Source organism: Lissotriton helveticus, chromosome 10, assembly GCF_964261635.1.
Source record: "Lissotriton helveticus chromosome 10, aLisHel1.1, whole genome shotgun sequence".
Classification (NCBI taxonomy): Eukaryota; Metazoa; Chordata; class Amphibia; order Caudata; family Salamandridae; genus Lissotriton; species Lissotriton helveticus.
In genome coordinates, this window is record NC_136071.1 from 1,189,845,814 (window position 1) to 1,189,871,586 (window position 25,773).

General features: G+C 49.0%; 1 protein-coding gene across 2 annotated transcripts in view; it reads right to left on the minus strand.

Moving 5' to 3' along the window:
• Nucleotides 1-308: 308 nt before the first annotated feature.
• WIPF3 (WAS/WASL interacting protein family member 3) overlaps nt 309-25,773 on the minus strand; it is a 197,940-nt gene continuing 172,475 nt past the window's right edge. For both annotated transcript variants that reach the window (XM_078664039.1, XM_078664040.1), the window contains exons 5-9: nt 22,722-23,441; nt 13,288-13,407; nt 10,181-10,282; nt 523-1,063; nt 309-469 (exon numbers count right to left, since the gene is read on the minus strand). In XM_078664039.1, the coding sequence (XP_078520165.1) occupies nt 1,023-1,063; nt 10,181-10,282; nt 13,288-13,407; nt 22,722-23,441 (983 nt within the window). In that variant the 3' untranslated portion in view covers nt 309-469; nt 523-1,022. The remainder of the gene's footprint in view (nt 470-522; nt 1,064-10,180; nt 10,283-13,287; nt 13,408-22,721; nt 23,442-25,773) is intronic.

Genomic DNA, 25,773 nt, shown 5'->3' on the forward strand with positions numbered 1-25,773 from the left:
TTAAGACATGTAGGAGAAGATGGATAATTTGGCATAAAATAATGTGGCATTTACTAGTGGAGGGCTGGATTTAAAAAAATATTTTATTAACCCTCTCGATAAGTGTTGCCTGTTAGGATTTGGAGCCAGGTACTCTAATCTTGCTAAAATGCACAGCTCTGTCTCCTCAAAAACCTCTTTTTCCACAATAATAGGCACCCGTCATTGCCACTTGTCTCAAAGGCATCCTGCAGCGACAGAGTCATGCTCATATAGACCACCCGAACACAGACATGCGTGTTTAAACAAGATAGACCACTGCTTGCCGGTTTGTTTGTGCAGCGCCGCTTTAATGAAGCTGGAAGATCAAGATTTGCAATTCTTCTGTACAAGACCGGCTAAGGTACAGCAAACCTCATCACACACATCCAGTCCGAGGAGACCCCACGTGGCGGAGGAGACCCCACGCGGCAGAGAAGACCCCACGCGGCTGTGGAGACCCCACGCGGCTGTGGAGACCCCACGCGGCTGTGGAGACTGCACGCGGCAGAGAAGACCCCATGCGGCTGTGGAGACTGCATGCAGCTGTGGAGACCCCTCCAGTCTGGGGAGGAACCTCCTGAGGAGGAGAAAGTCTGAAGTCTGAGTGCCAGCGTCATCGTTGATGTCTCTCCTGGGGCCAGCAAACCCAGCACGAGGAAGAGGCGGCCTTAGCCTTGGTGTCTCTGTCATCGCTGGTAGACCTGCTCTGGCCAAGCAAGCACAGCTGGGGGAGAATTGTGCTGAGGACACCAACTTGTCCCACCTGTTGAACCCCAGCTTTAGCCCAGTCTTGCAGACTTTGGGCTTGCACAATGGCCTTGGAGAAGATGGACTTTTGATGAAACTAGATCCGTACATATCAAATCGAAGACAGCAATAGATGTCGGCCGACACCAGCCATCGGCTGGCACAACCGTCCCATCAGTTTAAAAAATAATACATTAGGTACACCAGGACCGCCTCCGCCCTCGTCTCTGATGCAATCCACTGCGGCAACCTCCTCATCGGACCTGCATTCTCATCTGAGGATCTCTCCTGGAAGCTGCAAGACACAAAAGACGGACATGCATTATAAAGCATGCACAAGACGCATATCACAGGCAGACTACCGTGGTGGCCCTTGGGCTCCAGTGAACTCCTGGAGCATGTTGGCTGCTTCCCAGTGGGGTTGAGGCAGACACCACCTTGTACCATTCTGATTGGCCACTGGGCACACCAAGTGACCAGTCAAATGGCAGGCTCATCGGATTTGGGTGCTTGTCCACCTTGCTTGAGCAGACAAGCTAAAAGTGGCAGTGTTTCGCCCCTTTTACATGGCCATCCGGCTTGGGGCTTCCTCAGGGCATGGTAAAGCCCCAGGCCTGATGACTCAAAACTGTGCAAGTGTGTCACAAAAACGATAAAATCAGTAATTAAACATCTTCAACCTGCACACTTTGTCTTGGAATTTACTCTAGAAGAAGAAAATACCTGAAGCCCGTCCAGACATTCACTTGAAACATATGTTCAGATTACCATGGCTTGTTTACAGCTGGTACTTTGTTGAATTGTCCCTATGCTCTGCCCCACTTATGGGTGAGGTGTATCTTCTCCTTTGTTTGAATCATGATCGATTACTTCTGTCTGAAACTTGCCACTTTCCCTTTTACCCAACCCTGAGTTTTCTTGAATTTCTATGACTAGTTATGAAAAAATGTGTAATCTTCTCTATCTCATTTCCACCCCACTGGGCAACAGGCTTTGTTTCTTTACCAGTGTCAGAGTTTATATATTGTACGGCTGGGTCTATCAACACACGGAATACTAAAACCCAGGCTCAAGCTTCCCCTCCGCCAGTCACCACGAAACAACACCCCCTTCTGGCAGAGAGGTGAAGGACTCTGTCACTAACGCCTCAGCGGTGGTGGACCTGCCGCTGCAACTTGGAAATGTGCCAACTGCCCCAGTACAGACTGTAGTATCTGTGTCAAACTTTGACTGTCTGGTTTGGATTGTGGCCGGCCTTTTGAGCAAGCTGAATGATGTGCAATGGAACAAGTTGATAAATAAATACCATATTGTGTGTTTGCAGGACACCTGGTCTTGTTACACTGCAAACATTGATGGGTTGACTTCTGTGTCCACCCGGGCGGTTTATTCCAGGCTTGGTCACCTTAGGGGCGCGCGGGGGGGTTGATAACTCTTGTCTCTGCTTCATTAACAGTGGGATCTCTAAAAATGTCCTTGACTCTCCACATTTTCAAATTATATGCTTGACACTTATCGCTAAACTAATCTTTGTTATTCATTTTAATCACAAGAATTTTAATACTCACAACACAGACATTTCAGACTCTTTAAACCGAACTCTTAGGAAGGAACTGAGAGAGTTAAAGGGGAATTATGTTGTAATTTGTTGTGGGGCGAATTTCAATAGCCGGCTTTGCGCAGTTTCAAGAAATTCTGTCTGTGTTTGGATGGGATATAACAATTGGGATTACTTGCACTTTAACCACAACTCGTGTGGTGAAGCTTCAAAGACAATCATGAGCAAGCGTTCTCTTGAGCTTGCTCTAGATTTTACAATACTCTCAGCCCAGAAACCAATCACTTCCACTGGAAGGGATCTGGCAGCATGAGGGACTTCACTGCCATCTCAGGGAGATGCAGAAGTAAGGGTGCCCCCTGTTTTATTCTCCAGAGTTATATGAGTGAACACAGCCCTTTGTCGCATGCTTGTCTATGGGTTGGTGCACAGCCCTTTGTCATCCTGCTTGTCTATGGGTTTTGCACAGCCCTTTGTCGTCATGCTTGTCTATGGGTTGGTGCGCAGCCCTTTTTCGTCCTGCTTGTCTATGGGTTTTGCACAGCCCTTTGTCGTCATGCTTGTCTATGGGTTGGTGCGCAGCCCTTTGTCATCCTGCTTGTCTATGGGTTTTGCACAGCCCTTTGTCGTCATGCTTGTCTATGGGTTGGTGCGCAGCCCTTTTTCGTACTGCTGGTCTATGGGTTTTGCACAGCCCTTTGTCGTCATGCTTGTCTATGGGTTGGTGCGCAGCCCTTTGTCATCCTGCTTGTCTATGGGTTTTGCACAGCCCTTTGTCGTCATGCTTGTCTATGGGTTGGTGCGCAGCCCTTTGTCGTCATGCTTGCTTATGGGTTGGTGCGCAGCCCTTTGTCATCCTGCTTGTCTATGGGTTTTGCACAGCCCTTTGTCGTCATTCTTGTCTATGGGTTGGTGCGCAGCCCTTTGTCATCCTGCTTGTCAATGGGTTTTGCGCTGCCCTTTGTCATAATGCTTGTCTATGGGTTGGTGCGCAGCCCTTTGTCGTCCTGCTTGTCTATGGGTTTTGCACAGCCCTTTGTCGTCATGCTTGTCTATGGGTTGGTGCGCAGCCCTTTGTCGTCCTGCTTGTCTATGGGTTTTGCACAGCCCTTTGTCATAATGCTTGTCTATGGGTTGGTGCGCAGCCCTTTGTCGTCCTGCTTGTCTATGGGTTTTGCACAGCCCTTTGTCGTCATGCTTGTCTATGGGTTTTGCACAGCCTTTTGTCATCATGCTTGTCTATGGGTTGGTGCGCAGCCCTTTGTCTTCATGCTTGTCTATGGGGTTTGCACAGCCCTTTGTCGTCATGCTTGTCTATGGGTTTTGTACAGCCCTTTGTCGTCATGCTTGTCAATGGGTTTTGCGCTGCCCTTTGTCATAATGCTTGTCTATGGGTTGGTGCGCAGCCCTTTGTCGTCCTGCTTGTCTATGGGTTTTGCACAGCCCTTTGTCGTCATGCTTGTCTATGGGGTTTGCACAGCCCTTTGTCATCCTGCTTGTCTATGGGTTTTGCACAGCCCTTTGTCATCATGCTTGTCTATGGGGTTTGCACAGCCCTTTGTCGTAATGCTTGTCTATGGGTTGGTGCGCAGCCCTTTGTCGTCCTGCTTGTCTATGGGTTTTGCACAGCCCTTTGTCGTCATGCTTGTCTATGGGTTTTGCACAGCCTTTTGTCATCATGCTTGTCTATGGGTTGGTGCGCAGCCCTTTGTCTTCATGCTTGTCTATGGGTTTTGCACAGCCCTCTCTCGTCATGCTTGTCTATGGGTTAGTGCGCAGCCCTTTGTCGTCCTACTTGTCTATGGGTTTTGCACAGCCCTTTCTCGTCATGCTTGTCTATGGGTTGGTGCGCAGCCCTTTTTCATCATGCTTGTCTATGGGTTTTGCACAGCCCTTTGTCGTCATGCTTGTCTATGGGTGGGTGCGCAGCCCTTTGTCGTCCTGCTTGTCTATGGGTTGGGGCGCAGCCCTTTGTCATCCTGCTTGTCTATGGGTTTTGCACAGCCCTTTGTCATAATGCTTGTCTATGGGTTGGTGCGCAGCCCGTTGTCGTCCTGCTTGTCTATGGGTTTTGCACAGCCCTTTATCGTCATGCTTGCCTATGGGTTTTGCACAGCCCTTTGTCATCATGCTTGTCTATGGGTTGATGTGCAGCCCTTTGTCGTCCTGCTTGTCTATGGGTTGGTGCGCAGCCCTTTGTCATCCTGCTTGTCTATGGGTTTTGCACAGCCCTTTGTCGTCATGCTTGTCTATGTGTTTTGCACAGCCCTTTGTCATCATGCTTGTCTATGGGTTGGTGCGCAGCCCTTTGTCATCCTGCTGGTCTATGGGTTGGTGCGCAGCCCTTTGTCATCCTGCTTGTCTATGGGTTGGTGCGCAGCCCTTTGTCATCCTGCTTGTTTATGGGTTTTGCACAGCCCTTTGTCATCATGCTTGTCTATGGGTTGGTGCACAGCCCTTTGTCGTCCTGCTTGTCTATGGGTTTTGCACAGCCCTTTGTCGTCATGCTTGTCTATGGGTTGGTGCGCAGCCCTTTGTCGTCCTGCTTGTCTATGGGTTTTGCACAGCCCTTTGTCATAATGCTTGTCTATGGGTTGGTGCGCAGCCCTTTGTCATCCTGCTTGTTTATGGGTTTTGCACAGCCCTTTGTCATCATGCTTGTCTATGGGTTGGTGCACAGCCCTTTGTCGTCCTGCTTGTCTATGGGTTTTGCACAGCCCTTTGTCGTCATGCTTGTCTATGGGTTGGTGCGCAGCCCTTTGTCGTCCTGCTTGTCTATGGGTTTTGCACAGCCCTTTGTCGTCATGCTTGTCTATGGGTTTTGCACAGCCTTTTGTCATCATGCTTGTCTATGGGTTGGTGCGCAGCCCTTTGTCTTCATGCTTGTCTATGGGGTTTGCACAGCCCTTTGTCGTCATGCTTGTCTATGGGTTTTGCACAGCCCTTTGTCGTCATGCTTGTCTATGGGTTGGTGCGCAGCCCTTTGTCGTCCTGCTTGTCTATGGGTTGGTGCGCAGCCCTTTTTCATCATGCTTGTCTATGGGTTTTGCACAGCCCTTTGTCGTCATGCTTGTCTATGGGTTGGTGCGCAGCCCTTTGTCGTCATGCTCGTCTATGGGTTGGTGCGCAGCCCTTTGTCATCCTGCTTGTCTATGGGTTGGTGCGCAGCCCTTTGTCGTCCTGCTTGTCTATGGGTTGGTGCGCAGCCCTTTGTCATCCTGCTTGTCTATGGGTTTTGCACAGCCCTTTGTCATAATGCTTGTCTATGGGTTGGTGCGCAGCCCTTTGTCGTCCTGCTTGTCTATGGGTTTTGCACAGCCCTTTATCGTCATGCTTGCCCATGGGTTTTGCACAGCCCTTTGTCATCATGCTTGTCTATGGGTTGGTGCGCAGCCCTTTGTCGTCCTGCTTGTCTATGGGTTGGTGCGCAGCCCTTTGTCGTCCTGCTTGTCTATGGGTTTTGCACAGCCCTTTGTCGTCATGCTTGTCTATGGGTTTTGCACAGCCTTTTGTCATCATGCTTGTCTATGGGTTGGTGCGCAGCCCTTTGTCTTCATGCTTGTCTATCGGGTTTGCACAGCCCTTTGTCGTCATGCTTGTCTATGGGTTTTGCACAGCCCTTTCTCGTCATGCTTGTCTATGGGTTAGTGCGCAGCCCTTTGTCGTCCTACTTGTCTATGGGTTTTGCACAGCCCTTTCTCGTCATGCTTGTCTATGGGTTGGTGCGCAGCCCTTTTTCATCATGCTTGTCTATGGGTTTTGCGCAGCCCTTTGTCGTCATGCTTGTCTATGGGTGGGTGCGCAGCCCTTTGTCGTCATGCTCGTCTATGGGTTGGTGCGCAGCCCTTTGTCATCCTGCTTGTCTATGGGTTGGTGCGCAGCCCTTTGTCGTCCTGCTTGTCTATGGGTTGGGGCGCAGCCCTTTGTCATCCTGCTTGTCTATGGGTTTTGCACAGCCCTTTGTCATAATGCTTGTCTATGGGTTGGTGCGCAGCCCGTTGTCGTCCTGCTTGTCTATGGGTTTTGCACAGCCCTTTATCGTCATGCTTGCCTATGGGTTTTGCACAGCCCTTTGTCATCATGCTTGTCTATGGGTTGGTGCGCAGCCCTTTGTCATCCTGCTTGTCTATGGGTTTTGCACAGCCCTTTGTCGTCATGCTTGTCTATGTGTTTTGCACAGCCCTTTGTCATCATGCTTGTCTATGGGTTGGTGCGCAGCCCTTTGTCATCCTGCTGGTCTATGGGTTGGTGCGCAGCCCTTTGTCATCCTGCTTGTCTATGGGTTGGTGCGCAGCCCTTTGTCATCCTGCTTGTTTATGGGTTTTGCACAGCCCTTTGTCATCATGCTTGTCTATGGGTTGGTGCACAGCCCTTTGTCGTCCTGCTTGTCTATGGGTTTTGCACAGCCCTTTGTCGTCATGCTTGTCTATGGGGTTTGCACAGCCCTTTGTCATCCTGCTTGTCTATGGGTTTTGCACAGCCCTTTGTCATCATGCTTGTCTATGGGTTGGTGCGCAGCCCTTTGTCATCCTGCTTGTCTATGGGTTTTGCACAGCCCTTTGTCGTCATGTTGTCTATGGGTTGGTGCGCAACCCTTTGTCATCATGCTTGTCTATGGGTTTTGCACAGCCCTTTGTCATCATGCTGGTCTATGGGTTGGTGCGCAGCCCTTTGTCATCCTGCTTGTCTATGGGTTTTGCACAGCCCTTTGTCATCCTGCTTGTCTATGGGTTGGTGTGCAGCCCTTTGTCATAATGCTTGTCTATGGGTTGGTGCGCAGCCCTTTGTCGTCCTGCTTGTCTATGGGTTTTGCACAGCCCTTTGTCATAATGCTTGTCTATCGGTTGGTGCGCAGCCCTTTGTCGTCCTGCTTGTCTATGGGTTGGTGCGCAGCCCTCTGTCGTCCTGCTTGTCTATGGGTTTTGCACAGCCCTTTGTCGTCATGCTTGTCTATGGGTTGGTGCGCAGCCCTTTGTCATCATTCTTGTCTATGGGTTGGTGCGCAGCCCTTTGTCATCATGCTTGTCTATGGGTTGGTGCGCAGCCCTTTGTCATCCAGCTGGTCTATGGGTTTTGCACAGCCCTTTGTCATCATGCTCGTCCATGGGTTTTGCACAGCCCTTTGTCATCCTGCTTGTCTATGGGTTTTGCACAGCCCTTTGTCATCATGCTTGTCTATGGGTTGGTGCGCAGCCCTTTGTCATCCTGCTTGTCTATGGGTTTTGCACAGCCCTTTGTCGTCATGCTTGTCTATGGGTTGGTGCGCAGCCCTTTGTCATCCTGCTGGTCTATGGGTTGGTGCGCAGCCCTTTGTCATCCTGCTTGTCTATGGGTTTTGCACAGCCCTTTGTCATCATGCTAGTCTATTGGTTGGTGCGCAGCCCTTTGTCGTCCTGCTTGTCTATGGGTTTTGCACAGCCCTTTGTCGTCATGCTTGTCTATGGGGTTTGCACAGCCCTTTGTTATCCTGCTTGTCTATGGGTTTTGCACAGCCCTTTGTCATCATGCTTGTCTATGGGTTGGTGCGCAGCCCTTTGTCATCCTGCTTGTCTATGGGTTTTGCACAGCCCTTTGTCGTCATGTTTGTCTATGGGTTGGTGCGCAGCCCTTTGTCATCATGCTTGTCTATGGGTTTTGCACAGCCCTTTGTCATCATGCTTGTCTATGGGTTGGTGCGCAGCCCTTTGTCGTCATGCTTGTCTATGGGGTTTGCACAGCCCTTTGTCATCCTGCTTGTCTATGGGTTGGTGCGCAGCCCTTTGTCGTCATGCTTGTCTATGGGTTGGTGCGCAGCCCTCTGTCGTCCTGCTTGTCTATGGGTTTTGCACAGCCCTTTGTCGTCATGCTTGTCTATGGGTTGGTGCACAGCCCTTTGTCGTCATGCTTGTCTATGGGTTGGTGCGCAGCCCTTTGTCATCATTCTTGTCTATGGGTTGGTGCGCAGCCCTTTGTCATCCAGCTGGTCTATGGGTTTTGCACAGCCCTTTGTCATCATGCTTGTCCATGGGTTTTGCACAGCCCTTTGTCATCATGCTTGTCCATGGGTTTTGCACAGCCCTTTGTCATCATGCTTGCCTATGGGTTTTGCACAGCCCCTTGTCATCATGGCTGTCTATGGGTTTTGCACAGCCCCTTGTCATCCTGCTGGTCTATGGGTTTTGCACAGCCCCTTGTCATCATGGCTGTCTATGGGTTTTGCACAGTCTCAGCCTATTCAATCTACTTCACTAACAGAGGTCCGTAACACTGAGGGCATTCTGCACAAATGGGCCACAGTGGATTCTGAACACTTGTTGGTTGAGCCCGTGAATAGAAGCAGGGAGCAGTTGAAGATGTGTTTGGAGCTGGGTCATTCCTTACGCCCAATAGACAGCTGTCTATTTCGCCTGTAATGCGGACGAACCGCGTCCCTGGCACCTGTAATAAGGTGCGGTCATTCCTTACGCCCGATAGACAGCTGCCTATCGGGCATAAGGAATGACGGCACCTTATTACAGGTGCCGGGGACGCGGTTCGTCCGCATTACGGGCGAAATACTGACAGGGTGGACGTCGGGTTACACTGAGGGTGACGTACATCCTTCACCTCCCGTTCCTGTTTTTGGAATCGTGCCCTACTTTAGGCAACGGTGATGCGGTGTTTCTGACATGACTTATAACACCGAATATCAGGAGGGGCGTTTCGACTGACTATTGAGCCATTTGGGAAAACTTTTTCCCACATAGAGATACGGCTTACTAATATTCGAGGTAATTTACCCATGAATCCTGTCACCCTTATTTGAATACGGTGCTCAAAAAAAGTTTGAATGTGAACTCAGACCACTATCCGTGACTTGGAGAATAGTGTGCCTTTCTGCTAATATATTTTCAATGGGTGTCTGATCTAACATTGGATCTGAAAATTGGGAGGACCCCCTTACAGGAGGATCTTAGTACTTGACCTTTAAATAAGGATTCTGTTTTCAGAAGCATCATCTGTGCTGACTCCCGTGACTAGTTTTGAGAACGTGAATGCCAGGGATGACCTAACCTTGGTGACGCGATCTAGTGAGGACTTTATATTTTCTGTCTCAGATTATTAATACCTAGGTGCTCTCTGCGTAAGCCCTGACGAAGTTCCCGTGACACTAGGGGAACGAAACACGTTGGCTGTGCCGTTTTTACGAAAAGAATGAATATGAATAAAGAAAAGAACTTTCCCAAAAACTTTCTGCACAACTGACTTTTTTGGAGTGCACCTTCCTTTTCTATGAACATTTTGTATCTTATACATCCTTTGGCAGCGGGTGTTGGGAGTAGTTGCACCAACGTATAATTCAAACTGACGGAATTGATGTGCTTGACCTTGGTCTGCTGCTGTGTTTTTTTTACCTTTCCTATGATGAAGCATTCCACCAGGGGTAACCCAGGTGGTTGAGGGTTACTTAAAAGCAAAACCTTTCCCTTCCCACAACAAGGTTAATATTAATTTATATTCTCCTATGAGTGACTCTTTTTGGTTATTTGCCGATCAAGGAATTAACAGTGCTGAGCATATCAACTTTAGGAACAAGTTCACTCTGTATTATCCTCCTTACTGCTTCAATCAGCGTCTAGCCCAAAGCTCACGGTTCCACTAAGTATCCGCTCCAGACAAGGTGGTCAATCTTTTTCCTCCCTTGCCACTAAACAATGGAACATGCTGCCAGCAAGCAAATAAAACCATAGTTAATCCAACAATACTAACTTCTCATATTCAGGTTGTGTCTTTAGCGCCAGGAAGTATTTTGGGTAACATCTGCACTGAAGGTGAGAGCAGCTGAATCCATACAATATATAACCTTAAGCATCCTGCACACGCGTGGATAGGTACCTGAGGGTTCCCGGCTTGGATACATTCTCTTGGACGGACGGAACTCTTCAGGCGCTGGGAACTCTTCCACGGAATGGAACGTGAACTTCGACTCAAAGTCATCTGAGAAAGAAAGAGAAGGCATGTCAGCGAGCAAGACTCAAACCATCGGAGGCGAGCTGATCTGTCAAGACAGCAAGAAAGCTGGGGTATAGTCAAGAACATATCAGGCATACCTGAATCTAGAACATGCTATCATAGACATCACTGAGTCCAAGATGTTTCAGACCATCGGCTAGAACATGCTATCACAGACCATCACTGAGTCCAAGACGTCTCAGACCATCGGCTAGAACATGCTATCACAGACCATCGCGGAGTCCAAGGAGTCCCAGACCATCGGCTAGAACATGCTATCACAGACCATCGCGGAGTCCAAGAAGTCCCAGACCATCGGCTAGAACATGCTATCACAGACCATCGCGGAGTCCAAGAAGTCCCAGACCATCAGCCAGAACATGCTATCACAGACCATCGCCGAGTCCAAAAAGTCCCAGACCATCGACTAGAACATGCTGTCACAGACCATCGCGGAGTCCAAGAAGTCCCAGACCATCAGCTAGAACATGCTATCACAGACCGTCACTGAGTCCAAGACGTCTCAGACCTTTGGCTAGAACATGCTATCACAGACCATCACTGAGTCCAAGACGTCCCAGACCATCGGCTAGAACATGCTATCACAGACCATCACGGAGTCCAAGACGTCTCCGACCATAAGCAAGAGCATGCTATCACAGACCATCACTGAGTCCAAGAAGTTCCAGACCATTGGCTAGAACATGCTATCACAGACCATCACTGAGTCCAAGACATCTCAGACCATTGGCTAGAACATGCTATCACAGACCATCACTGAGTCCAAGACGTCTCAGACCATCAGCAAGAACATGCTATCACAGACCATCACGGAGTCCAAGAAGTCTCAGACCATTGGCTAAAACATGCTATCACAGACCATCGCAGAGTCCAAGAAGTCCCAGACCATCGGCTAGAACATGCGATCACAGACCATCACGGAGTCCAAGACGTCTCCGACCATCAGCAAGAACATGCTATCACAGACCATCGCAGAGTACAAGAAGCCCCAGACCATCGGCTAGAACATGCTATCACAGACCATCTCGGAGTCCAAGAAGTCCCAGACCATCGGCTAGAACATGCTATCACAGACCATTGTGGAGTCCAAGAAGTCCCAGACCATCGGCTAGATCATGCTATCACAGACCATCACGGAGTCCAAGTAGACTCATACCATCCACTAGAACATGCTATCACAAACCATCACTGAGTCCAAGAAGTCTCAGACCATTGGCTAGAACATGCTATCACAGACCGTCACTGAGTCCAAGACGTCTCAGACCATTGGCTAGAACATGCTATCACAGACCATCACTGAGTCCAAGATATCTCAGACCATCGGCTAGAACATGCTATCACAGACCATCGCGGAGTCCAAGAAGCCCCAGACCATCGGCTAGAACATGCTATCACAGACCATCGTGGAGTCCAAGAAGTCCCAGACAATCGGCAAGAACATGCTATCACAGACCATCGCGGAGTCCAAGAAGTCCCAGACCATCGGCTAGATCATGCTATCTCAGCCCATCACGGAGTCCAAAAAGTCTCAGACCATCAGATAGAACATGCTACTAGAGGCCATACGTTTAAAGGTGGGATCACAGACCACCAGCTAGAACATACTTTTAGAAGATTACCTAGAACAAGTCTAAAAAATAAAATTCAAATACGCCCACCTAGAACATATATTACAGAAAACCACCTGGAACATGATTTCCCAGACCAGCGTGAGGAACATACTGTCATGTACCACATAATAGTTACTGACATTAGAAGAAATCCCACAACACGGTTTAAAACATGCTTACACAGACTGCTGCCTAAACATTCTTGTCAAAGACTATAATCTATCACACATTTTTAGAACATGCAATATTACCTAGAACTTGACCTCAATATCACCTAGAACTTGGCCTCAATATCACCTAGAACTTTGCCTCAATATCACCTAGAACTTGGCCTCAATATTACCTAGAACTTGGCCTCAATATCACCTAGAACTTGGCCTCAATATCACCTAGAACTTGGCCTCAATATTACCTAGAACTTGGCCTCAATATCACCTAGAACTTGGCCTCAATATCACCTAAAACTTGGCCTCAATATCACCTAGAACTTGGCCTCAATATCACTTAGAACTTGGCCTCAATATCACCTAGAACGTGGCCTCAATATCACCTAGAACTTGGTCTCAATATCACCTAAAACTTGGCCTCAATATCACCTAGAACTTGGCCTCAATATCACCTAGAACTTGGCCTCAATATCACCTAGAACTTGGCCTCAATATCACCTAGAACATCACCTAGGACTTGGCCTCAATATCATATAGAGCTTGACCTCAATATCACCTAGAACGTGGCCTCAATATCACCTAGAACTTGGTCTCAATATCACCTAAAACTTGGCCTCAATATCACCTAGAACTTGGCCTCAATATCACCTAGAACTTGGCCTCAATATCACCTAGAACATCACCTAGGACTTGGCCTCAATATCATATAGAGCTTGACCTCAATATCACCTAGAACGTGACCTCAATATCACCTAGAATGTGACCTCAATATCACCTAGAACGTGACCTCAATATCACCTAAAACATGCTCATCCTCTCAACTATGTGCTTACAGACCATCATTTAAAACACGTATGTTAGAACATACCAGAACCCAGCTCCTAGAGGCCACCCTACAGAACACACAGATAGGACACGTCACCTAGAACATGCTTACAGTCTGTTGCAAAGGAAAATGCTGTCACCGACCATCACGAACTATCATCTGGAATATGTTATCAATGCCCACTCCCATGGTATACCATGCTAACAGACTGCCAGACTATACCCTAATCACAGCCCATCGCATGGAATATGTTACTATCATTAGGAATACATTACACAGAAGATGCTAACACTGGCCGCCACCGAGAACGTATCACAGGCCACAGCCTAAAGCCTTCTGCGCCGCTGGCAGCTCGGGATACTTTACCAGAGTAGGGCTGCTGGGTCCGTCCCGGGTTCTGGTTGCCCTGCGACCTGCTGGTCAGTTCGGTGGATGGGGACCTCGCTGGCGGAAGGGGTGGTGGGTTCAACCTCGAGGCACCGGGCACTGGGAGAAGAAGGCAGAGACAGTGAGACATTGTTCTAGAAGAGCCACAGACCATCTCAGCGATCCTGCCATGCTCCTGCAAACACGCCTCTTGGCACTAGGATGGCTAACAGTGTTCACGAGCTGGCATGGGAGGTGCAACACGTCTTCGTGAAAGAGGTCTTCAGACCACATGAAGATCTTCAGAAGCTACCTGTGAGATCTGCAGTGGTCGTGTTCTCTAGGGAGGTTGGGTGCCCTCGGTAGACCACAGCTGGAGACGCTCTATGCTTAGTGTGCTGTAATATGTTCTTGCAAGTGAGGCCTGCAGTGGCTGTCAGACAGTGGATACAAAGCATCGGATGCTTGAAATCAAGCATCACTGGATCTGAGCTTCTGAGATTGGATCTGAGTGTCCTACACTGGATCCGAGCATCAGACACTGAACCAAGTGCAAAACACAGGAATTGTGCATCTGACACTGGGTCTAAGAGTGAAACATTGGACTTTAAATCCAAGAGTGAGCCAATGGATCCAAGAATCAGACACTGGAGCACAGAATGAGGCGCTGGACTCGAGCATCAGACACTGGACTCGGGCATCAGACACTGGACTCGGGCATCAGACACTGGACTCGAGCATCAGACACTGGACTCGAGCATCAGACACTGGACTCGAGCATCAGACACTGGACTCGAGCATCAGACACTGGACTCGAGCAGGACTCGAGCATCAGACACTGGACTCGAGCATCAGACACTGGACTCGAGCAGGACTCGAGCATCAGACACTGGACTCGAGGATCAGACACTGGACTCGAGCAGGACTCGAGCATCAGACACTGGACTCGAGGATCAGACACTGGACTCGAGGATCAGACACTGGACTCGAGCATCAGACACTGGACTCGAGCATCAGACACTGGACTCGAGCATCAGACACTGGACTCGAGCATCAGACACTGGACTCGAGCAGGACTCAAGCATCAGACACTGGACTCGAGCATCAGACACTGGATTCAAGAATGAGACACTGGGCTCAAGCATCAGGTACTAGATTCAAGAATCAAGCTCTGGATCCAAGAATCAATCACTGGATCCAAGAATCAATCACTGGATCCAAGAAGGAGACACTGGAATTGAGCACCAGACACTGGATTCAAGAATCAATCACTGGACATAAGAATGAGACACTGGACTCTAGCATCAGACACTGGATTCAAGAATCAATCTCTGGATCCAAGAATCAATCACTGGATCCAAGAATCAATCTCTGGATCCAAGAACGAGACACTGGACTCGAGCATCAGACACTGGATTCAAGAATCAATCTCTGGATCCAAGAATCAATCACTGGGTCCAATAATCAATCACTGGGTCCAAGAATGAGACACTAGACTGGAGCATCAGACACTGGATTCAAGAATGAGACACTGGACTCGAGCATCAGACACTGGATTCAAGAATCAATCTCTGGATCCAAGAATCAATCACTGGATCCAATAATCAATCACTGGATCCAAGAATGAGACACTAGACTGCAGCATCAGACACTGGATTCAAGAATGAGACACTGGACTTGAGCATCAGACACTGGATTCAATAATCAATCTCTGGATCCAAGAATCAATCACTGGATCCAATAATCAATCACTGGATCCAAGAATCAGACACTGGACTCGATAATCAGACACTGGATTCAAGAATCACTCTGGATCCAAGAATCAGGCACTGGACTCGAGCATCAGACACTGGATTCAAGAATCAATCTCTGGATCCAAGAATCAATCACAGGATCCAATAATCAATCACTGGATCCAAGAATGAGACACTAGACTGGAGCATCAGATACTGGATTCAAGAATGAGACACTGGACTCGAGCATCAGATACTGGATTCAAGAATAAAACACTGGACTCGAGCATCAGACACTGGATTCAAGAATCAATCTCTGGACCCAAGAATCAATCACCAGATCCAAGAATCAATCACTGGATCCAAGAATCAGACACTGGACTCGATAATCAGACATTGGATTCAAGAATCACTCTCTGGATCCAAGAATCAATCACTGAATCCAACAATCAATCACTGGATGCAAGAATGAGACACTAGACTCGAGCATCAGACACTGGATCCAAGAATGAGACACTAGACTGCAGCATCAGACACTGGATTCATGAATGAGACACTGGACTTGAGCATCAGACACTGGATTCAATAATCAATCTCTGGATCCAAGAATCAATCACTGGATCCAATAATCAAATCACTGGATCCAAGAATCAGACACTGGACTCGATAATCAGACACTGGATTCAAGAATCACTCTCTGGATCCAAGAATCAGACACTGGACTCGAGCATCAGACACTGGATTCAAGAATCAATCTCTGGATCCAAGAATCAATCACCAGATCCAAGAATCAATCACTGGATCCAAGAATCAGACACTGGACTCGATAATCAGACATTGGATTCAAGAATCACTCTCTGGATCCAAGAATCAATCACTGGATCCAACAATCAATCACTGGATGCAAGAATGAGACACTAGACTCGAGCATCAGACACTGGATTCAAGAATGAGACTCAGGACTCGAGTATCAGACACTGGATTCAAGAATCAATCTCTGGATCCAAGAATCAATCACTGAATCCAATAATCAATCACTGGATCCAAAAATGAGATGCTGGACACGACCATCAGACACTGGATTCAAGAATCAATCTCTGGATCCAAGAATCAATCACTGGATCCAATAATCTATCACTGGATCCAAAAATGAGACACTGGACACGAGCATCAGACACTGGATTCAAGAATGAGACACTGGACTCGAGCATCAGACACTGGATTCAAGAATCAATCTCTGGATGTTATGTTATGTTATAACAATTTATTGTGCGCACTACTACCCGAAGGTGTCTAGGCGATCGCGGTCTCCAAGAGAACTGAGAAGAAGAACTAGTATCTGAAAAGCCAAGTTTTAAGCGACTTCCTGAACTCAAACAGGGAGGGGGATTTCCTAAGAGGGAGTGGAAGAGCCTTCCACTCCTTAATAGTATTATAGCTGAAACTCCTTCCTCCCCAATTAGATCTTTTAATTCTGGGGATGAGCATCAGGAAGGCATTGGCTGAGCGAAGCGCTCTGTTGGGAGAGTACCAGCCAAACAAATCTTTCAGGAAACGTGGTCCATCTCCATGCAGGGCCTTAAAGGCTATGCAGAGAGCCTTGAACTTAATCCGCTGGCCGACTGGTAGCCAGTGTAAATCCCTAATACCTGCACTGATGGACTGATATTTAGGGACATCCAGGACCAGTCTGGCTGCCGCGTTCTGTACTGCCTGCAACCTTCTAAGTAAATTGGACTGCAGATTGATATACAGTCCATTACAGTAATCCGGTTTGGATAACACCAGGGAGGTCATAACAGTCTTTCTAGAGCCTATAGGGATGAACTTGGATCCAAGAATCAATCACTGGATCCAAGAATAAATCAATGGATCCAAGAATCAGACACTGGACTCGAGCATCAGACACTGGACTCGAGCATCAGACACTGGACTCGAGCATCAGACACTGGACTCGAGCATCAGACACTGGACTCGAGCATCAGACACTGGACTCGAGCATCAGACACTGGACTCGAGCATCAGACACTGGACTCGAGCATCAGACACTGGACTCGAGCATCAGACACTGGACTCGAGCATCAGACACTGGACTCGAGCATCAGACACTGGACTCGAGCATCAGACACTGGACTCGAGCATCAGACACTGGACTCGAGCATCAGACACTGGACTCGAGCATCAGACACTGGACTCGAGCATCAGACACTGGACTCGAGCATCAGACACTGGACTCGAGCATCAGACACTGGACTCGAGCATCAGACACTGGACTCGAGCATCAGACACTGGACTCGAGCATCAGACACTGGACTCGAGCATCAGACACGGGACTCGAGCATCAGACACTGGACTCGAGCATCAGACACTGGACTCGAGCATCAGACACTGGACTCGAGCATCAGACACTGAACTCGAGCATCAGACACTGAACTCGAGCATCAGACACTGGATTTGAGCATCAGACACTGACTCGAGCATCAGACACTGAACTCGAGCATCAGACACTGAACTCGAGCATCAGACACTGGACTCGAGCATCAGACACTGGATTTGAGCATCAGACACTGGACTCGAGCATCAGACACTGGACTCGAGCATCAGACACTGGACTCGAGCATCAGACACTGGACTCGAGCATCAGACACTGGACTCGAGCATCAGACACTGGACTCGAGCATCAGACACTGGACTCGAGCATCAGACACTGGACTCGAGCATCAGACACTGGATTTGAGCATCAGACATGGGACTCGAGCATCAGACACTGGACTCGAGCATCAGACACTGGATTTGAGCATCAGACACTGGATTTGAGCATCAGACACTGGACTTGAGCATCAGACACTGGACTCGAGCATCAGACACGGTACTCGAGCATCAGACACGGGACTCGAGCATCAGACACTGGACTCGAGCATCAGACACTGGACTCGAGCATCAGACACTGGACTCGAGCATCAGACACTGGACTCGAGCATCAGACACTGGACTCGAGCATCAGACACTGGATTTGAGCATCAGACACTGGATTTGAGCATCATACACTGGCTCTAACAATACGCCACTGGATCCAAGAATGAGACACTGGAGCACAGAATGAGGCAATGGACTCTTGCATCAGACACTGGACTCGAGCATCAGATATTGGATTCAAGAATCAGTCACTGGATCCAAGAAGGAGACACTGGATTCCTGCGTCATACTCTGGAACACTGCATCAGACACTGGATTCCTGTATCAGACACTGGATGAAAGTAACAATCACTGGATCCAAGAATCAATCACCAGATCCAAGAATCAATCACTGGATCCAAGAATCAGACACTGGACTCGATAATCAGACATTGGATTCAAGAATCACTCTCTGGATCCAAGAATCAATCACTGGATCCAACAATCAATCACTGGATGCAAGAATGAGACACTGGACTCGAGCATCAGACACGGTACTCGAGCATCAGACACGGGACTCGAGCATCAGACACTGGACTCGAGCATCAGACACTGGACTCGAGCATCAGACACTGGACTCGAGCATCAGACACTGGACTCGAGCATCAGACACTGGACTCGAGCATCAGACACTGGATTTGAGCATCAGACACTGGATTTGAGCATCATACACTGGCTCTAACAATACGCCACTGGATCCAAGAATGAGACACTGGAGCACAGAATGAGGCAATGGACTCTTGCATCAGACACTGGACTCGAGCATCAGATATTGGATTCAAGAATCAGTCACTGGATCCAAGAAGGAGACACTGGATTCCTGCGTCATACTCTGGAACACTGCATCAGACACTGGATTCCTGTATCAGACACTGGATGAAAGTAACAATCACTGGATCCAAGAATCAATCACCAGATCCAAGAATCAATCACTGGATCCAAGAATCAGACACTGGACTCGATAATCAGACATTGGATTCAAGAATCACTCTCTGGATCCAAGAATCAATCACTGGATCCAACAATCAATCACTGGATGCAAGAATGAGACACTAGACTCGAGCATCAGACACTGGATCCAAGAATGAGACACTAGACTGCAGCATCAGACACTGGATTCATGAATGAGACACTGGACTTGAGCATCAGACACTGGATTCAATAATCAATCTCTGGATCCAAGAATCAATCACTGGATCCAATAATCAAATCACTGGATCCAAGAATCAGACACTGGACTCGATAATCAGACACTGGATTCAAGAATCACTCTCTGGATCCAAGAATCAGACACTGGACTCGAGCATCAGACACTGGATTCAAGAATCAATCTCTGGATCCAAGAATCAATCACCAGATCCAAGAATCAATCACTGGATCCAAGAATCAGACACTGGACTCGATAATCAGACATTGGATTCAAGAATCACTCTCTGGATCCAAGAATCAATCACTGGATCCAACAATCAATCACTGGATGCAAGAATGAGACACTAGACTCGAGCATCAGACACTGGATTCAAGAATGAGACTCAGGACTCGAGTATCAGACACTGGATTCAAGAATCAATCTCTGGATCCAAGAATCAATCACTGAATCCAATAATCAATCACTGGATCCAAAAATGAGATGCTGGACACGACCATCAGACACTGGATTCAAGAATCAATCTCTGGATCCAAGAATCAATCACTGGATCCAATAATCTATCACTGGATCCAAAAATGAGACACTGGACACGAGCATCAGACACTGGATTCAAGAATGAGACACTGGACTCGAGCATCAGACACTGGATTCAAGAATCAATCTCTGGATGTTATGTTATGTTATAACAATTTATTGTGCGCACTACTACCCGAAGGTGTCTAGGCGATCGCGGTCTCCAAGAGAACTGAGAAGAAGAACTAGTATCTGAAAAGCCAAGTTTTAAGCGACTTCCTGAACTCAAACAGGGAGGGGGATTTCCTAAGAGGGAGTGGAAGAGCGTTCCACTCCTTAATAGTATTATAGCTGAAACTCCTTCCTCCCCAATTAGATCTTTTAATTCTGGGGATGAGCATCAGGAAGGCATTGGCTGAGCGAAGCGCTCTGTTGGGAGAGTACCAGCCAAACAAATCTTTCAGGAAACGTGGTCCATCTCCATGCAGGGCCTTAAAGGCTATGCAGAGAGCCTTGAACTTAATCCGCTGGCCGACTGGTAGCCAGTGTAAATCCCTAATACCTGCACTGATGGACTGATATTTAGGGACATCCAGGACCAGTCTGGCTGCCGCGTTCTGTACTGCCTGCAACCTTCTAAGTAAATTGGACTGCAGATTGATATACAGTCCATTACAGTAATCCGGTTTGGATAACACCAGGGAGGTCATAACAGTCTTTCTAGAGCCTATAGGGATGAACTTGGATCCAAGAATCAATCACTGGATCCAAGAATAAATCAATGGATCCAAGAATCAGACACTGGACTCGAGCATCAGACACTGGACTCGAGCATCAGACACTGGACTCGAGCATCAGACACTGGACTCGAGCATCAGACACTGAACTCGAGCATCAGACACTGGACTCGAGCATCAGACACTGGACTCGAGCATCAGACACTGGACTCGAGCATCAGACACTGGACTCGAGCATCAGACACTGGACTCGAGCATCAGACACTGGACTCGAGCATCAGACACTGGACTCGAGCATCAGACACTGGACTCGAGCATCAGACACTGGACTCGAGCATCAGACACTGGACTCGAGCATCAGACACTGGACTCGAGCATCAGACACTGGACTCGAGCATCAGACACTGGACTCGAGCATCAGACACTGGACTCGAGCATCAGACACTGGACTCGAGCATCAGACACTGGACTCGAGCATCAGACACTGGACTCGAGCATCAGACACTGAACTCGAGCATCAGACACTGAACTCGAGCATCAGACACTGGATTTGAGCATCAGACACTGACTCGAGCATCAGACACTGAACTCGAGCATCAGACACTGAACTCGAGCATCAGACACTGGACTCGAGCATCAGACACTGGATTTGAGCATCAGACACTGGACTCGAGCATCAGACACTGGACTCGAGCATCAGACACTGGACTCGAGCATCAGACACTGGACTCGAGCATCAGACACTGGACTCGAGCATCAGACACTGGACTCGAGCATCAGACACTGGACTCGAGCATCAGACACTGGATTTGAGCATCAGACATGGGACTCGAGCATCAGACACTGGACTCGAGCATCAGACACTGGATTTGAGCATCAGACACTGGATTTGAGCATCAGACACTGGACTTGAGCATCAGACACTGGACTCGAGCATCAGACACGGTACTCGAGCATCAGACACGGGACTCGAGCATCAGACACTGGACTCGAGCATCAGACACTGGACTCGAGCATCAGACACTGGACTCGAGCATCAGACACTGGACTCGAGCATCAGACACTGGACTCGAGCATCAGACACTGGATTTGAGCATCAGACACTGGATTTGAGCATCATACACTGGCTCTAACAATACGCCACTGGATCCAAGAATGAGACACTGGAGCACAGAATGAGGCAATGGACTCTTGCATCAGACACTGGACTCGAGCATCAGATATTGGATTCAAGAATCAGTCACTGGATCCAAGAAGGAGACACTGGATTCCTGCGTCATACTCTGGAACACTGCATCAGACACTGGATTCCTGTATCAGACACTGGATGAAAGTAACAATCACTGGATCCAAGCTTCTGTTACTGGATCCCACCATGTGTCACAGGTTCAGTCCACCCATCACTCCATTCAGTGGTCAGTCAGTGGGAGCTGCATCACTCACTGGATTGCAGCCCAATCACTACATCTACGCCTCAGAGACTGAACCAGCATCAGTCACTGACTCCGAGAATGAGGCGCAGGGTGCCACCCTCTGAGCCTCTTGGTGGTTCCGATAGGCGTAGGGTGGGGATGACCCTTAGTTCAGAACCAGTACTCGTTTCCACCAGTCTTCCCTCATACATATATCCCAGGCAGACCACTAGCGATGGGTGGGAGCCTTTTCTCTCCCTCTTGAGTTTCCTGGGGTCTTCTTAAATAAATAGGCCTTAATGTTTGCAAGCCGCGTGCTGCAGAGTGCGACAAAATCTAAGGACAAGTTACTTATCCCACCACACCAGCCTCGCAGCTAAAAACGTTCATGTGGCTAAAACTGATGCTGCATTTTAAAGAAAAGCCTGCAGGGTTCAGTAGGCCCTGGTGAGGACTATAAAAACCACACTTGACATCTACGCACCCTTAAGATGTAGTTGGGAACTGGGGGCTCAGTGGCCAACATGCCCAGCCCTGTGTTCTGCCCAGACTTTGCAGCAAAGCGGTACAAAAGGGGGTGGTGATGGGCGAAGCGTTTGAGCAAATCAAATACTCACCCCCACTCGACTGATCTGGGTTTAATCCATCATCATTCTTTAGCTCACTCCGCCACCCCAGTTCAGACATGGCCATATGCAAATCAGTCTGACCCTGTGCCTCATGGGAACAGTCCAGCCCAAACTGCCAAGCCATGTCTTCCCTGGACCGGAAACAAGCATCCTGGGACTGGTTTCTGGCATTGCAGCCCTCATCAGCCAGGCTAGCTTGAATCCAGTGGCAAAGTGAGCAAGGGACCCACGTCTGGCAACTCAAGGTGAACAAAGCGATACCAACGGGGATAATGTCAAACTTTGCAGCAAGCAGCATGTCTCACCTGGAGGCTTGGCGGGGTTCCTCTGGGGCAGTGCCATCGGTGGAGGGGGCGCTGGTTGCAGGTTGGGTTTTGAAGTCGGGGGCAGGAAGCTGGGAGACCTTGAACGGGGCGGGTAAGGGACAGCGTTGCCCTCTGTAGGCTCGACAATGTTTGGAGTAGGTGGGCATGGCGCCGACAGTTTACGGGCTGAATTCGGTGGAGGCGGGGGAGGGCCAGGTGGGGGGAAATCCCTGAAATCCGGCAGCGGCGGGGGAGGGCCCAGGGAGGGAGGTGCTGTTCTGGTGGGAAGCACAAAGCCGGGCACGTGTGACCCGGGTGGAGGCGGAGGTGGAGGGGGGTGTGAGGGTGTTGTGGGAAACTTTGCAGGCTTGTCTGCCTGTGGGGGCAAGGGTGGGGGCAAGAAAGGGGGTAAGGAAGGAGGGGGCGGAGGAGGAGGCTGAGATGATAACTGACTGGTTCTCTCTGGAGGCGGGGGAGGCGGGTGGCTGAAGTTGGGCTTGCTGGCGTTAGGTGGGGGTGGCGGCAGAGGCGGGGCCGGAATGGTTGGTCGGGGTGGGACTGGTCTGGGGGTGATGCTTGGTAGCTCCGGAGGGGGGGCATGTGGTGGGGTTTCAGGTGAATGGACAGAACCAACCCCCTCGGATGTATTAATGACAGCTGGGTCTGGGAACTTTGGGGTGGGGGTCCGTGCTCGTGCAGGCTGGCCGGCTGTTTTACCAACTGAAAAACAAACAAAAAACATTATGTGGGTGAGATATTTGCAGTGAAGAATAGAACAGTAGCATTCCTTGAGTGCATTCTGGCGGTGGGTTCTGAGAGGGATGCCACAGTCTGGATGCCCCCGGGCATTTGGAAAGCAGAGTGTGACATCACTCACTCAGGTAATCATTGCCAGACCACATTACTTTATTAAACTATGACATCACTCCTTGAATTGGACATCAGACAGTGACATCACTCCAGGAAACAGACATCAGGCAGTGACATCACTCCAGGAAACAGACATCAGACAGCGACATCACTCCAGGAAACAGACATCAGACAGTGACATCACTCCAGGAAACAGACATCAGACAGTGACATCACTCCAGGAAACAGACATCAGACAGCGACATCACTCCAGGAAACAGACATCAGGCAGCAACATCACTCCAGGAAACAGACATCAGGCAGCGACATCACTCCAGGAAACAGACATCAGACAGTGACATCACTCCAGGAAACAGACATCAGGCAGCGACATCACTCCAGGAAACAGACATCAGGCAGCGACATCACTCCAGGAAACAGACATCAGGCAGCGACATCACTTCAGGAAACAGACATCAGGCAGCGACATCACTCCAGGAAACAGACATCAGGCAGCGACATCACTCCAGGAAACAGACATCAGACAGCGACATCACTCCAGGAAACAGACATCAGACAGTGACATCACTCCAGGAAACAGACATCAGACAGTGACATCACTCCAGGAAACAGACATCAGGCAGCGACATCACTCCAGGAAACAGACATCAGACAGCGACATCACTCCAGGAAACAGACATCAGACAGTGACATCACTCCAGGAAACAGACATCAGACAGTGACATCACTCCAGGAAACAGACATCAGACAGTGACATCACTCCAGGAAACAGACATCAGGCAGTGACATCACTCCAGGAAACAGACATCAGGCAGTGACATCACTCCAGGAAACAGACATCAGACAGTGACATCACTCCAGGAAACAGACATCAGACAGCGACATCACTCCTGGAAACAGACATCAGGCAGCGACATCACTCCAGGAAACAGACATCAGACAGTGACATCACTCCAGGAAACAGACATCAGACAGTGACATCACTCCAGGAAACAGACATCAGACAGTGACATCAGGAAACAGACATCAGGCAGTGACATCACTCCAGGAAACAGACATCAGACAGTGACATCACTCCAGGAAACAGACATCAGACAGTGACATCAGGAAACAGACATCAGGCAGTGACATCACTCCAGGAAACAGACATCAGACAGTGACATCACTCCAGGAAACAGACATCAGACAGTGACATCACTCCATGAAACAGACATCAGACAGTGACATCACTCCAGGAAACAGGCATCAGGCAGCGACATCACTCCAGGAAACAGACATCAGACAGTGACATCACTCCAGGAAACAGACATCAGGCAGCGACATCACTCCAGGAAACAGACATCAGGCAGCGACATCACTCCAGGAAACAGACATCAGACAGCGACATCACTCCAGGAAACAGACATCAGGCAGCGACATCACTCCAGGAAACAGACATCAGGCAGCGACATCACTCCATGAAACAGACATCAGACAGTGACATCACTCCAGGAAACAGACATCAGGCAGCGACATCACTCCAGGAAACAGACATCAGGCAGCGACATCACTCCATGAAACAGACATCAGACAGTGACATCACTCCAGGAAACAGACATCAGGCAGCGACATCACTCCAGGAAACAGACATCAGACAGTGACATCACTCCAGGAAACAGACATCAGGCAGCGACATCACTCCAGGAAACAGACATCAGGCAGCGACATCACTCCAGGAAACAGACATCAGACAGCGACATCACTCCAGGAAACAGACATCAGGCAGCGACATCACTCCAGGAAACAGACATCAGGCAGCGACATCACTCCATGAAACAGACATCAGACAGTGACATCACTCCAGGAAACAGACATCAGGCAGCGACATCACTCCAGGAAACAGACATCAGGCAGCGACATCACTCCATGAAACAGACATCAGACAGTGACATCACTCCAGGAAACAGACATCAGGCAGCGACATCACTCCAGGAAACAGACATCAGGCAGCGACATCACTCCATGAAACAGACATCAGGCAGTGACATCACTCCAGGAAACAGGCATCAAGCAGTAATAAAACTCCCAAAACATGTGCAGTGCCAACTATCATGCAGTGGGACCACTCTGGGGATGACCATTTGCCAACACAATGCTGGCGTTTTCATATGTTTCCTTCTTTATAAGCCTCTGTGCAATAAAG